Genomic DNA, 13,286 nt, shown 5'->3' on the forward strand with positions numbered 1-13,286 from the left:
GTATAACCCCTTTTCCGTTTCCGGGAAATTGATTACAAAATCGTAAAGATTATAATTATTTGGAGACAGTAATGATTCTGTTATTTTAATAAATGGTCTGTGGGTAAATGTTTACTACATGCTTGTTTCGGTTTTTTTTATTGAATCTTCTTGTTGTCCATTTAGGTTAATGTTTCGTATTTAACAAAAGGTTAAGGTTTTATTTATGCCAAATGGAATATAGATAAATCACATTTACATGTACATAGATTTATATATTCATAATGTCATATTTATATCATATCTATAATCTCTAATTTACATCATACGAAAAAGCAGTGGATGCATTGCAGCTTTGCCTAAAATATCAACATGGCCGAAGCTGCACCATGCGGTAATTCTGGTAAATGCGAAGAAAAGGATGTCTCGAGTTCTGATCAGGTCTTATATGACAGGACGTCTTCGCAGAAGAGTGCAGAGTCTCAAAAACCAATCTGCGTAATTGTCCTTGGCATGGCAGGCTCAGGGAAGAGCACATTTGTCCAGGTAAAAACATGCTGCTATGAAGTTGAATAAACAGGTTCGCTACTGCCCCATCACCAATGCATCGGTAGAAGTCGGCCCAACGGGACAGGCTTAGATCTAGCTCCTGGATGCCACGGGGACATATATATACCTCCTCTTCAACCATCACTCTGAAGTTAAATAGAATTCAAAGTACATTGCGCACATACGTGCACAAAGTTTGCGTGAGGAATTCTATGTTTTGTTCATCCGTAGTCATTTTAGGCATTTAAACTAATATCTGATAACTATGGGATTAGTGCAGTTTACTGGGCAGACTTTTTCGGATTATAATTTGTGCCGCTTGCAGGATCGAACTCGCATTGCCAGCTTGAAGTTAACTTAACTGTTAAGTTAGGATAATGAGTTTATCTAATTAACCAACCCTTTAATATTGGACCATGAGCGTGCTCATTTACCATGTTTACCAAGTGATCTTCACCTGATCGTTTACCTCAGCTAGATGACTATCTAGCAACTAACCCTAAGGATTTTAAAGGTTGGTTGGTTTGGTTGGTTTGATGTTTTACGCTGCACTCAGCAATATTCCAGCTATATGATGGCGGTCTGTAAATAATCGAGTCTGGACCAGACAATCCACTGATTAATATCATGAACATCGATCCACGCAATTGGGATCGATGACATGCATCAACCCAGTCAGTGAGCCTGACCTCCCGATTCCGTTAGTCGCCTTTTACGGCAAGCATGGGTTGCTGAAGACCTTTTCTACCCCGAATAAAGGAGTGCCTAACCCTAGGTATTATAAAGGGGTGTTTGACTGGCAAGTAGTGCCTCACCCAAAGGATCGTAAAGGGGTGATCAGAAAAAAATGCCTGAGCCAAATGATCGTATAGGGATGCTTCATCTGAAAGTGGATCCCAAGGCTGAGGATAGAGTTGGGGATAACCTACCCTAACCCTAACACAATCAACCCTAAGAATCAAAGAGGCATGTGGGATCTGTGAGATCTGTGAAGTGAGAGCCACAACCAGGAGCCTCAGCCAACTAGCGCTCTAAATAAGCTGCGCCCAGTGAACTGCACAAACTGTTACACAATTAAATTTTCGAGTCAACTGACAAGTATCATAAGAGTCTTCATCACAGCGTTTCAAATATAAAAAATGTGTCATGAGAGTCCTCATTATTATCTCTTTCAGAGATTAACTGCACATCTCCATGCGAAGGAGACACCTCCTTACACTATCAACCTTGACCCTGCTATCAGAGAAGTGTGCTTCCCAGCCAACATAGGTAGGTAACCATGGTAACAGGTTATAAGAATCCTGATAGTCGTGATATCTGATATTTATTTGAAACTTCTGTTGATAAGTAAAACTATTTTTAAATAATAAAGTATTTTGTATGTATTTTCTGACTTGTGCGAAAGCTATTTTTGATACTCATCGCTTGATCATGATTCAGTGTGATATGTCTCAAAGAAATAGTTATTCATTCATTAATGATCCAGTTCGATTTTAAAAAAATATTTTAACATGTTTTTGCAGATATCCGAGACACAGTGAACTACAAGGAGGTGATGAAACAGTATCCTTGGCCATGTTATGTATGAGTGGTGTCACCCCTGTGTGTCTTGATATTTACAATCTGACACATGCTAACTTGTTAATGTAAGCTTAAACCATCTTGACAAAGTTCAAGCAACATATTCCTTCGTCAGATAGGAAGACTAGTGACCAAACAAAGTTTGGTATGCTCAGGAACATTGTTGCACTGAAGACATGGTAAAGGGGGAGGAGGTACGACAATGGCTTACTGGAAATGTCATATTTTAAAGTAGCAGAAACTTTAAAATATTGACGTGAAAATGATCAGACATGTTCTAATGGCTGACTGCTAGTCTTTTTTCTTTCTTACAATTTTGACTTTGAACCATAGTGAAATACACAAATATGGCTAAAATGCTTCCTGAAAACCTGTGGAATCAGGCTTTTAGCGTGTTTAGTCACAGGTTATAATTATGTGCATTTAGTGAAATGCAATTGTTGAAATGAAGAAAGTCTAGTTCTTACTCATATGAGCACATCTGATAAATTTCATAACAATTAATAAAGGATTTGCTCAAGTCTTAGATTATGCAGATGCTGTGGGCCTAAAAGGGCAAAAACATTGACATGGAGAGTGTTGAACATATATGTCTATCTACTGTGATCCATATCTACATGCTTTCACTCAAGTATGGCTGAAATGGATGAAAGACTTATTTATTTAATTCCAGAGAAAATCTATATATGACCTAGTAGAAGACCCATTGAAGCTGAAATTTTAAACTAGATTTATCTTTACCAATATCTTCTTTGAAAATTTAAATTATGTAGATTCTGTGGGTCAACTGAACATGAGCCTTTACCATACTTCAGCCTTAAGTGAACTTGAGTCAGCTTAATACATTGTATTAACATGAGAGCTAAAAAGAGCTCGAGATACTTGTTTCAGATACAGATCCTTTTTTTCTGGTTGGTAAGAGTTATTTCCCTTAACACGTTCTCATATACTCTCTTGGTCCAAATGGTGGCATTGTGACGTCACTGAATCTGTTCGCAACAAGATTTGATCAGGTTTGTGTGGTATAAGCAGTAGAGCACTAAAGAAAGAGGTCATTTTGTTCTGTTGTAAAAACATTTTACATGCTCTGGATGGAATCTCTCATAAGAAACATGGTGATCAACTTGTCAGGCACTAGTACTGTTGTCCTTGCCAAACTGACCAAAAGTTAAGGTATCCTAAGGACTAGTAGAAATTGGCCATTTTTAAGGGTCTTGCTATATGTTATCATTATAAGGACTAGTGGACTAAAGATGTTAGTTTCTACCACTGCTTCTGACGACGATGATAATGATGATCAATGTTTAGGAACCTGATTGTTTGTCTGTCATGTTCTCTCATTGTTTTTTTTGATAAAAACATTTTTGAACTGGTTGATTTTCATTTCCACGACTTAGCTTTCATATGTTCACATGGTCATTGACCTTGTTAAATATGTTGATTCTTTTAGGTAATGGGGTTTATTGAGAAGAGGTCTACGGAATGTCGGTAAGCATCATCGCTATGAGATGTATGAAGTTTTAATTCTTCTAAGCCATGGTAAACAAGAGAGACGTAGAGTCCATGTGTATATCAGATGATACTGAATTTGTTTGTTACCCCTGAGGATCCTGGGATAGAACAAGTCCCCAGCAACATATGCTTGTTGTTAGAGGCGGCCAGATGGATCGGGTGGTCAGTCTCAGGGACCTGGTTCATTGCGGGGCATTGCACCCCGGTAGTGCGGATAGTTGCCCACAATATCGATAACTGGATTGTCTGGTCCAGATTTGATTATTTAAAGATCGCCTTTATCTTGCTTGGACGATGCTGTTTGCATTTTGGAGCCTGCATATACCGCATCCCGTGAAGATTCGGGTCAGAATAGGTCTTCAGCAACCCATGCTTTGCCGTAAAAGGCGACTATGCTTTTCGTTTGAGGTGAATAATGCGATTGACTTGTTTGATGCATATCATCGTGCCCCAATTGCGTAGATTGTACTCATGATGATGCAAATTACTGGATTGTTTGGTCCAGGCTCGATTATTTACAGACTGTCGTAATATAGCTAGAATATTGCTGAGTGTGGCTTTAAACAACAAACAAACAAACAAAGTATATACAACAGGATACACAGCTCAGTGTGTTCACTACTATCTACACAGTTGACGTTTACGTTAAATACCAAATCTGAAAACTCAAATAAGGTTTTTTGACTGTGGTGTAACAATAGATGCTAATGAAGGATGCTGGGGAGTAATCAGTGTCTTTATCTTCACATGACTGGAAGCATTAAGGCGTTCGTGATGGATTAGGGATGCCTAATCTCAACATCCATAGGGGATGGCAAACTAACTTGATGTAGAGTAATTAATCCGTGTTTACATCTCCACCTCGCCCATGAAGATCGGGGGTAGAATAGGTCTTCAGCAAACCATGCTTGCCGTAAAAGGCGACTATGCTTGTCATACGAGGCGACTAACGGGATCGGGTGGTCAGGCTGGCAGACTTGGTTGATGCATATCATCGATCCCATTTGCGTGGATCGATGCTCATGTTGTCAATCACTGGATTGTCTTGTCCAGACTTGATTATTTACAGACCGCTGTCATATAGCTGTAATATTGCTGAGTGCGGCGTTACACAAACAAACAAACAAAACATCTCCACTTGGTGCGAGACATCGTGTACAGGATGTGGCTGTGTGTGTTTCAGGCATGTGATCATCGACACACCGGGGCAGATAGAGGTGTTCACCTGGTCCGCCTCGGGAAGCATCATCACGGAGGCCCTGGTGAGTCAGTTACCCAGGGGCTGGTCCGGCTCCTTGTATATAGGTCACACAGAATTAGTGTTAAGATTCTTCACCTTTCTTCCCAGGGTTGTGGGTAGCCTTGGGGTTTAAGCGTTCTCTTGTCATGCTGAAGCCTCTGGGTTCGTTTCCCCACATGGGTACAATGTGTGTTGCTCATTTTTGGTGTCTCCTGTCGTGATTTTGATGGAATAACGCTAAAAGCAGCGTAAACCCTTACTCACTCACTCACCTGTGTTTTAGCACTCTTGAATGTACAGGAAAGAAAGTGAGTTAGTGAGTGTGGTTTCACGCCACTTTTAGCAACATTCCAGTGATATGACGGCGGGGGACACCAGAATTGGACTTCACATATTGTACCCATGTGGGGAAACGAACCCAGCTTTTGGCAGGAAGGTAAAGTTTTCAAAAAGTTCTCAGCTTGCCTGAATCAGTTAACATGGTGGAACAGCTTTCATTTCAGATGAAAAAAACACTAAAATAAAAACTCAATTGACACACCTTTCTACACTTCCAAAGAGATGCTGATGACTCATGCTAAAGCTGATGCCTGAGCAGATGTTGTTACTTCCTGTATCCGTATGTGAGCAGTGTTCCCGTTTACCGGTATTTACCAGTTTTTTACCAGTAAACTGAGGCTTGGCCCGGTAATTCATGTGACTGCCAGTCCCTGTGGACCGGCAAATAAAGTATCTTATTGATCTGTGATATTCATATAAGTATATTTTTCGAACAAAGTCAGCTTGTCTGTTACCATCAGTTTCCCCTCATCGATTTTTAGTGCAAGGAAATGAAATTTTGCATTGCTTCATGGTTAAAAATATTTGTAGTGACTTCATCTTGAAATATCAAAAAAAAGATTAGATAATTGTGACTGAACTTTGTGTGAATAATGTGTAGATCTAACTAAGCTACTTCAGAGATGACATCATTGCATTGAACATGATGTTGAAAGAATTATAACCAGGTAATTTTCATACGTTTTTTTATTTGTTGAAAGTTGGGACTGACAAATATTAGGGGGACTGGTTATTTTTAGAGTTACCAGTCCAACAGAACTGGCAGTTTCAAGAGCCAGCGGGAACACTGATGTGAGTGAGTGAGTGAGTGAGTGAGTATGGTTTTAGCCACTTTGAGCAATATTCCCGCAATATCATGGAGGGGGACACCAGCAATGGCCTTCACACATTGTACCCATGTCGGGAATCGAACCCAGGTCTTCGGCATGACCAGAGAACACTTTAACCACTAGGCTAACCCCCCAACCATATCCCATGTACTCACTGACTGTTGTGACCCTATCCAGGCATCGACGTTCCCGACGGTTGTGGTGTACGTGATGGACACCTCGCGCAGCGTGTCCCCCGTCACCTTCATGTCCAACATGCTATATGCCTGCAGCATCCTCTACAAGACCAAGCTGCCCTTCCTCATCGCCATGAACAAGGTACACTTCGGTTGCGATTACTTTATGGAGGGTTGGTTACGGATCCGCCAATACAAAAAATAGCAAAATGAAATAAAATTAAAATGACTTTTTCTAATATTTTGTTCATTCTGCCGACTCTGATTGTATAAGAATAAATAAAAAATAAGTTTACTTGAAATATCCCAGAAATTTGTTTTATTATGTTTATTAGTTTTCACCCCAAAGTTTGAAGCGATGTAGACCTATTAGAGTTACGGCCCTTCAATATGACATATCCGGTTGCGCAGTCGTTTAGTTCTGGGGCTCCATTTATGATATGATTACCTGCCATACTGAAAACAAGACTTAAGAAGCACACAATTGAAATAAAGTGACCACTGACATGTTCACTGACTTGAAGACCTTTTTGTTTTCTTTGTTTTTGACCACTGACGTAAGAACAAACCAAAATTCCCTTAACCAACTACAAAACAGTTAATCGCCCTATCAAATGACCCACAAATCTCAAAACATCTAATGTTATCTGTATGTACATTTCTAGAATGTTGGGAGTAGCAGTGGAAACATCAGGTGTCGATTTAAACGCTGGCCAGTTAAAATTGCAAAGGGCTTGCTGAAACATGAAGTATTTAATCTCACAGTGCTTGAAAAAACGTTTTAGGGCTGAAGAGTTTTAAGATTTTCAGAGCGCTGCTAGGTGGCTATGTGACCTCAGGTTCGGCCACTTCGCAGCCTCAAACCATTTTGTTGTAGGCCAGTTATTAGATCTACCCCAGCTACACACAGTACAGAGTCCCCTCAGTTTGTTTCCATGTTTGCAGCTGGAACAACAGTTTGACCACTTAAACATATACAAATTCTTCTCCAGATTGACATTGTCAGTAACAGCTTCGCAGTGGAGTGGATGCAGGACTTCGAAGCCTTCCACGACGCCCTGGAGCACGAGACTTCCTATATCTCCAACCTCACACGGTCCATGAGTCTTGTGCTGGACGAGTTCTACAGCAATCTCAAGGTGAAGGTCAAGTGCAGTGGCCTTGTAGATAGTTCCATTATGGACAATTATTTCTACTCTATATTACTCTGTTGTTAGTCCTTAATACTGTTTATTATAGAACATAATACATAAATATATTGATTTGTGCTTGAATTGAAAGTTGCTCATGTACATACCTGTAGTTGTTTCCATAAGAATAAGACCCATGAAGATTCGGGGTAGAATAGGTCTTTAGCAACCCATGCTTGCTGTGAAGATCCGGGGTAGAATAGGTCTTCAGCAACCCATGCTTGCTGTAAAAGGCGACTATACTTGTAAGAGGCGACTAATGGAATCGGGTAGTCAGGCTCACTGATTTGGTTGATGATGCATGTCAAAGTATCCCAATTGCGTGGATCAATGCCCATGATGTCAATCACTGGATTGTATGATCCAGACTTGATTATTTACTGACCGCCATCATATAGCTAGAATATTGCTGATTGCGGAGTTAAACAACAAACAAAACAAAAACCTTAAGAATGATCAGGCTCTTGGTTATCTTTCTTCTTCATCAGGAGTTAAAGAACATTGTTCAGATGATTCCAAAGTACATTATCTTTGAGATAACCTTGACACACTGTTTGTCTTTGTCAATATGGAATCTGGTTGAGTAATCTGGAAAGTAATTTGTATTGTGACCTCCCTAACATGTTCAAGGGATGATAGGATTATTAGAGGGGAGGGGAAGCATTGGGACTGGGGAAGGGGTGGGCTGGCTGTCTAAGGCACCACAATTCGGCTTGCGGAGTTGCATCCCTTCAGCATGCTAGAAACCTATGATTGTGGTACAGAACCCGGTTCGCCGGAATCTGTTTCTAGGTTTGTCAGCACAATACCGTGCTCGTGGGTTGCTAGTTTGTTTGATGTTGAATCTGGGATTTTCCTCACTATTTTGTTGTCCACGTCAACATTCTTTTTTTAATATTAGTTTCTTCTCAGTGCTATGTAGCTGAAATACTGCCCACACAACATGAAACTTTTACTCACTCTGTCGATTACTTCACATTTATCTCCTGTCATGATATAGCTGTAATATTGTTGACTACATGTATGTGGATATAATGGCAGTGTTGTCTTCTGTTTGTGGGTCCAGACTGTTGGTGTGTCTGCAGTCACGGGGGAGGGGTTGGACCAGTTCCTTGACAGAGTTGCAGAGGGTGCCGTCGAGTTTGAAAAGTAGGTCACTTTCGTAATATGAAACTGAAACTTGTTTCAAATGTAGCTAAATACCAATCGAGTACAAATTACTCAATAAAATGAGGGCGGTCGGGTAGCCTAGTGGTTAAAGCGTTTGCTCGTCACGCCGAAGACCCGGGTTCGATTCCCGACTCGGGTACAATGTGTGAAGCCCATTTCTGGTGTCCCCCGCCGTGATATTGCTGGAATATTGCTGGAATATTGCTAAAAGCGGTGTAAAACCATACTCACTCACTCACTCAGTAAAATGAAACTATTTTACTTGTAGTGAAGATTATTTTAAGATATAATGGTTTTGAAATTATTTCTTTAATTTTAAAGTTTTCACATATTTTAGTGAAATTTGATAGCTATTGATTGATGTTATAATGGGTCTCAAATGACCTTAACCTGAATACACAATGCCATTGACCTTGACCTCTTGAATTAGAGAAGGTTGTAAACTGTGATGCTGCCCGTTTCAGAGAGTACCGTCCCCAGTATGAGAAGATGAAGAAAGAGAAGGAGGAAAAGGAGGAGAGAGAGAAGAAGAAACAGAAGGAGAGACTGAAGAAGGACATGGCGGAAGATACAGGTAGTCACCGGAGCGACACTCAAAGTTTGGGTGAATGGGTTGCCCAGTTGTGACCCTGTGACCCTGTCAGCTCTTTGAAAGAGAGTGATGTGGCAGGAGTATTCACGTGATCAGGGACCACTTGCGCAAAGCGATCTAAGTGCTAAGATGATTGAAACTCACATAATTTAACATCGGCTTACAATGGTCATAGCACTTGGATCCCTTTGTGCAAGTGGGCCCTGGATTATTGTACATGACCCATTTGTTTGGGAGGTGACCATGGTGATGCTGGGGTGTGTTCGGGTGAATTGATTTTTAGAAATGGAAACTTTGTTCAAGCACGTTTCCACATAGGATCAAAAGAAGAAGGAAGAAATATATCATGTGAGATAGGATAAGTATATCAATATACATTTTATGGTTCAATTTACAAATTGTTGTTTTCAGATGAGACACTGCCAAAGAAGCTGAGTGGTCAAATGGTGATTACCCCCGGCAACGAGGAAGAGGACAGTGATGAGGAATACATCGGGATGGACGAGGAACCGGAGATAGGTACGAGTGTACAACTCAGGACATGAAAATCTGACGTTATTCTTTAATTGATTAATATTTTATCAAACCCGCAGCATCAAAAAGAGATCCTTATAGGGTTTCGAGAATGGAATACATCTCCACTGCCTTCACAACCTGGTAAGATGAGATGGCAGTGTGATAGTTAACCTTACAGTGCCTCACAGGCTGAGAATTATAATGGAAAGCATGCTGATCCATTGACTTGGTAACAATGCACTGCCTGCATCATCATAAAGTCTGCAGCACGTTTCGTTTTTATTTCCATTTTCAGAAAAAGAAAGTAATCCTAATACTTAGAAACAATGTGATCCAATACAGCACACAGTTACTTCCCTTCACATACTGCACATCTTGTGTTATGGTCATGGCGGCAATAGGAGTTTGTATGTTTGTTTATGTGGGGAGGCCCTATCCCAGGTTGATGGTACACAACTGTTTATTTGGTTACATACTAGTTTTGAACCATCTTCCCAAGGCAAGGGAGGTAACTGACTATAAAAGTCCAGTTTCCACCCTTGCCGAACTAGGCTGGAATTCCTGGGCTCGACCGTAGCGCCACCAGTGGTTATTACTTATTATGTCCCTTCTAAGCCTCTCCTATGGACCAATCAGATTCCACCTCTCGTTTCACTTGCATTTGTTTCAAACAAAATGGTGCCGCCCAGTCAAAACGATCTGATTGATAATCAAGATCTACATTGTGATAAAACGGGTCCTACATAGTGAAGTGCATCAAATCACGTGAGCACCTTGATTAAAAACATGAAAAGACTTGGAAAATATCTGTTGACAACGAGTTGGCGGTGCACATGCTTTGCAAATCCTGCATTCGACAGAAATCTGCACGACATTTTACAAACCGGATTTCGATTTCGGTGCCCGATTTTGATTGGACTATGCATAGACTCGTTAGTCCAGCCAAAATGTAACTCCATAATACCAGCCTAGTTCGGCAAGGGTGGAAACTGGACTTTTATAGTCAGTTACCTCACTTGCCTCGGGAAGATGGTATTGAACACGCAAACAAAACCAAAAACCACAGTCTGCCTGCACTATGTTTTCAAAAGTCATTGCCTGAGAACCAATTCATTTATTTTTGTGAGCCTTACTATAACATTGATTGATTAATGAGTATAATAAGACGAGTGTACATTTGGATCATGCTGTCTCACTGTCCTTCAGTCTGCGACCCGTGAAGATTCCCCGGTAGAATGTCTTCAGCAACTCATGCTTGCCGTAAAATGTGACTATGCTTGTCGTAAAAGGCGACTTACTGGATCGGGTGGTCAGGCTCGCTGACTTGGTTGATACATGTCATCGATCCCAATTGCGTGGATCAATGCTCATGATATCAATCACTGTATTGTCTGGTCCAGACTCAATTATTTACAGACCACCGTCATATAGCTGGAATATTGCTGAGTGCGGCGTTAAACAACCAACCAACCAACCAACCAATCCTTCAGGCTGCAGGAATTAAACAATAAGCAAAACAGGAAAGCTCAACAGTGATATTCTGCTATCTCCGCAACAAAAACAAGGGTGGGACATTGCATCAGGACTTCAAACTTTATCTGTTAAGAAATGTTTTATGCCTAATACATGTTTATTCTCAACTTTGTTATTGAAAACAAATTATAGAATGAGCTAAATGTGTGTGGGAGGGATGTGATGGAATCCTACATCCACCACTGTATTTTATCTCGTACAGACCCTGAAACAAAATGGTGGGCTCTTAACTATTATGTATTTTGAAACAATTTAAAAAATCTTTCAATATTTTTGTTTCAGAGACCAGATGTTAGTCTAAAATGTGTCAATTATAAATACCGTAATTGACAAAATAAGTGCCTGGGGCTCTCTCAAAATTAGAAATAGGGGGCTCTTATTAGAATATAATTTTGGTGAGAAAGAGTTGAAAGATTTTAAATTTTGTAGTTTATGCTGACAGCCTGAAATGATACAAAAGAATAGTATCATACAAGACAGATATATTTTCCAGAATTTAATTGCCCATAATTAAGGGTGCATATAACACATGAGTGCGTATTATACACAAATATATGTCTTGTGTACATTGATCAATCGGAAGGGGTGCTAATTTGGATTGTTCACTAGCCAATATATTAGCAAATATCATCATGGGCCCTTATTAGAGCGGAGTGCTTATTACGTGGAATAAGGTATATATGATGGTCTTACATATGTATGTGTATGTTTGTCTGCAGATGAGGAGGAGATTCGGGAGCGTGAGTCATTCCAGCGCTTCCTGGCCAGTTACAAGCAGCGCGAATCCGACAAACAGAAGAAGGCCAGCCAGGAGGACACTGCCAACACGTGACGCAGCAGGGATGTAGTGTGAGGAGGACAAGATAATCAATAAGATTCAGATGCTGGTTGAGACAGCAGCCCCCTGTGAATGTATCATGTGTTGTGGGACACAAGTGGGCCAGTTATCCGAGGGGCTGCTATTCGCTGTGCAGAATTGCACTCCATAGGCATTCAAGGAACACAGATTTGAATCCAAGATTATCCTTGATTAGATTCTTTGAATGAACCTGCCTATCCTTGAGGGTTTCACCAAAGTGGTTAATACCTGCATCACTTCAGGCTGTCCTCTAACATTTAGCTGTGATGCTCTGATATAACTGGAACTTACCACATACGGTATACTGATTCCGGGCTGACCAGTCATTGTTTTATACGAATACAGCCGAGTGCCAGGCAGGGTAACATCATTTCCACCTTTCAACATCTTTTGGTATGACGCTGCCGGGGATCAAACCCCTGACCTTCCACTCTCCTCCGGGCAGATGCTCTACCACTGGACCACGGAGCAGGTCCCAACAGTGTGTGAAGCAAACAGTTGAACTGGGATATGAGGTCTCATCTCGGGCCTTTCCTTTCATTGCATCAGATATATTTCTTTACTCATGGCAGCCTATCATTTCATCAGATTTGTATGTCGATGTTATTCCGTATTTGCTGTAATAAGAGTTCTGGAAGTTAGAAAATTGACAAAGGTAGGGGTCTTATTAAAACCATTTTCAACATGTTTGTTGACATTTAACTTGTATATTTCTAGTGTACCATGCCATCGCTAATGTCTACTTTGGATAACTCAATTTCTGCATGTATTATGTACACACTTCCACACAGCAGTGTTTTCTGTCAAGGATTGTCTATATTTTTTCGGTTCATTGAGGTATGAATCGAATAACCCATGTGCAAATTGTATGAATCTGTGTAGCGGATTCTTACAAATGTTTGCACATCGGTTTTTAGACAATGAAAACATGTTTTATCTACATTAGTTTAACAAAAATAAAGTTGTATATAACAAAGCAGACAAAAATGATTGATAAACATCCCGTGTTTAGGAATACATACTGTGGCGTGACATGAATCAGGTGATTGTTTAATTTATGCACATAACTTGACACGCCTACAAAGTCAGTAGCCTATCAGCGGAGAGTAAGATCAAAACAATGTTCATAGGACCTGTCAATCAAGACAAGAGGCGAGAAGCAGTGTAACACTCAGACTGTCACGAGCCGGAACAAATATGTCCGGGAGAAGGCGGCTGTT

General features: G+C 40.5%; 1 protein-coding gene across 1 annotated transcript; it reads left to right on the plus strand.

The window, feature by feature from the left end:
- Positions 1-320: 320 nt before the first annotated feature.
- On the plus strand, positions 321-12,751 carry LOC124133405 (GPN-loop GTPase 1-like). The gene is made up of 12 exons (XM_046497811.2): positions 321-525; positions 1,704-1,797; positions 2,052-2,091; positions 3,056-3,122; positions 3,560-3,597; positions 4,805-4,883; positions 6,208-6,348; positions 7,199-7,345; positions 8,463-8,545; positions 9,031-9,140; positions 9,570-9,677; positions 11,927-12,751. Exons 1-12 carry the CDS (start codon positions 352-354, stop codon positions 12,037-12,039), a joined length of 1,194 nt encoding a protein of 397 aa, XP_046353767.2. The 5' UTR covers positions 321-351; the 3' UTR covers positions 12,040-12,751.
- The last annotated feature ends 535 nt before the right edge of the window (positions 12,752-13,286 follow it).

This window comes from Haliotis rufescens, unplaced genomic scaffold (assembly GCF_023055435.1).
Source record: "Haliotis rufescens isolate VD_foot unplaced genomic scaffold, xgHalRufe1.0.p SCAF_21, whole genome shotgun sequence".
Lineage (NCBI taxonomy): Eukaryota > Metazoa > Mollusca > Gastropoda > Lepetellida > Haliotidae > Haliotis > Haliotis rufescens.

Excerpts from the sequence above, each read along its gene's own strand:
- LOC124133405 (XM_046497811.2), top strand. The coding sequence starts at position 352 with ATGGCCGAAGCTGCACCATGCGGTAATTCTGGTAAATGCGAAGAAAAG. Across the intron at positions 2,092-3,055 it reads TACAAGGAGGTGATGAAACA|ATACTCTCTTGGTCCAAATG; the intron begins GTATCCTTGGCC and ends ACACGTTCTCAT. Across the intron at positions 4,884-6,207 it reads GCATCATCACGGAGGCCCTG|GCATCGACGTTCCCGACGGT; the intron begins GTGAGTCAGTTA and ends GACCCTATCCAG.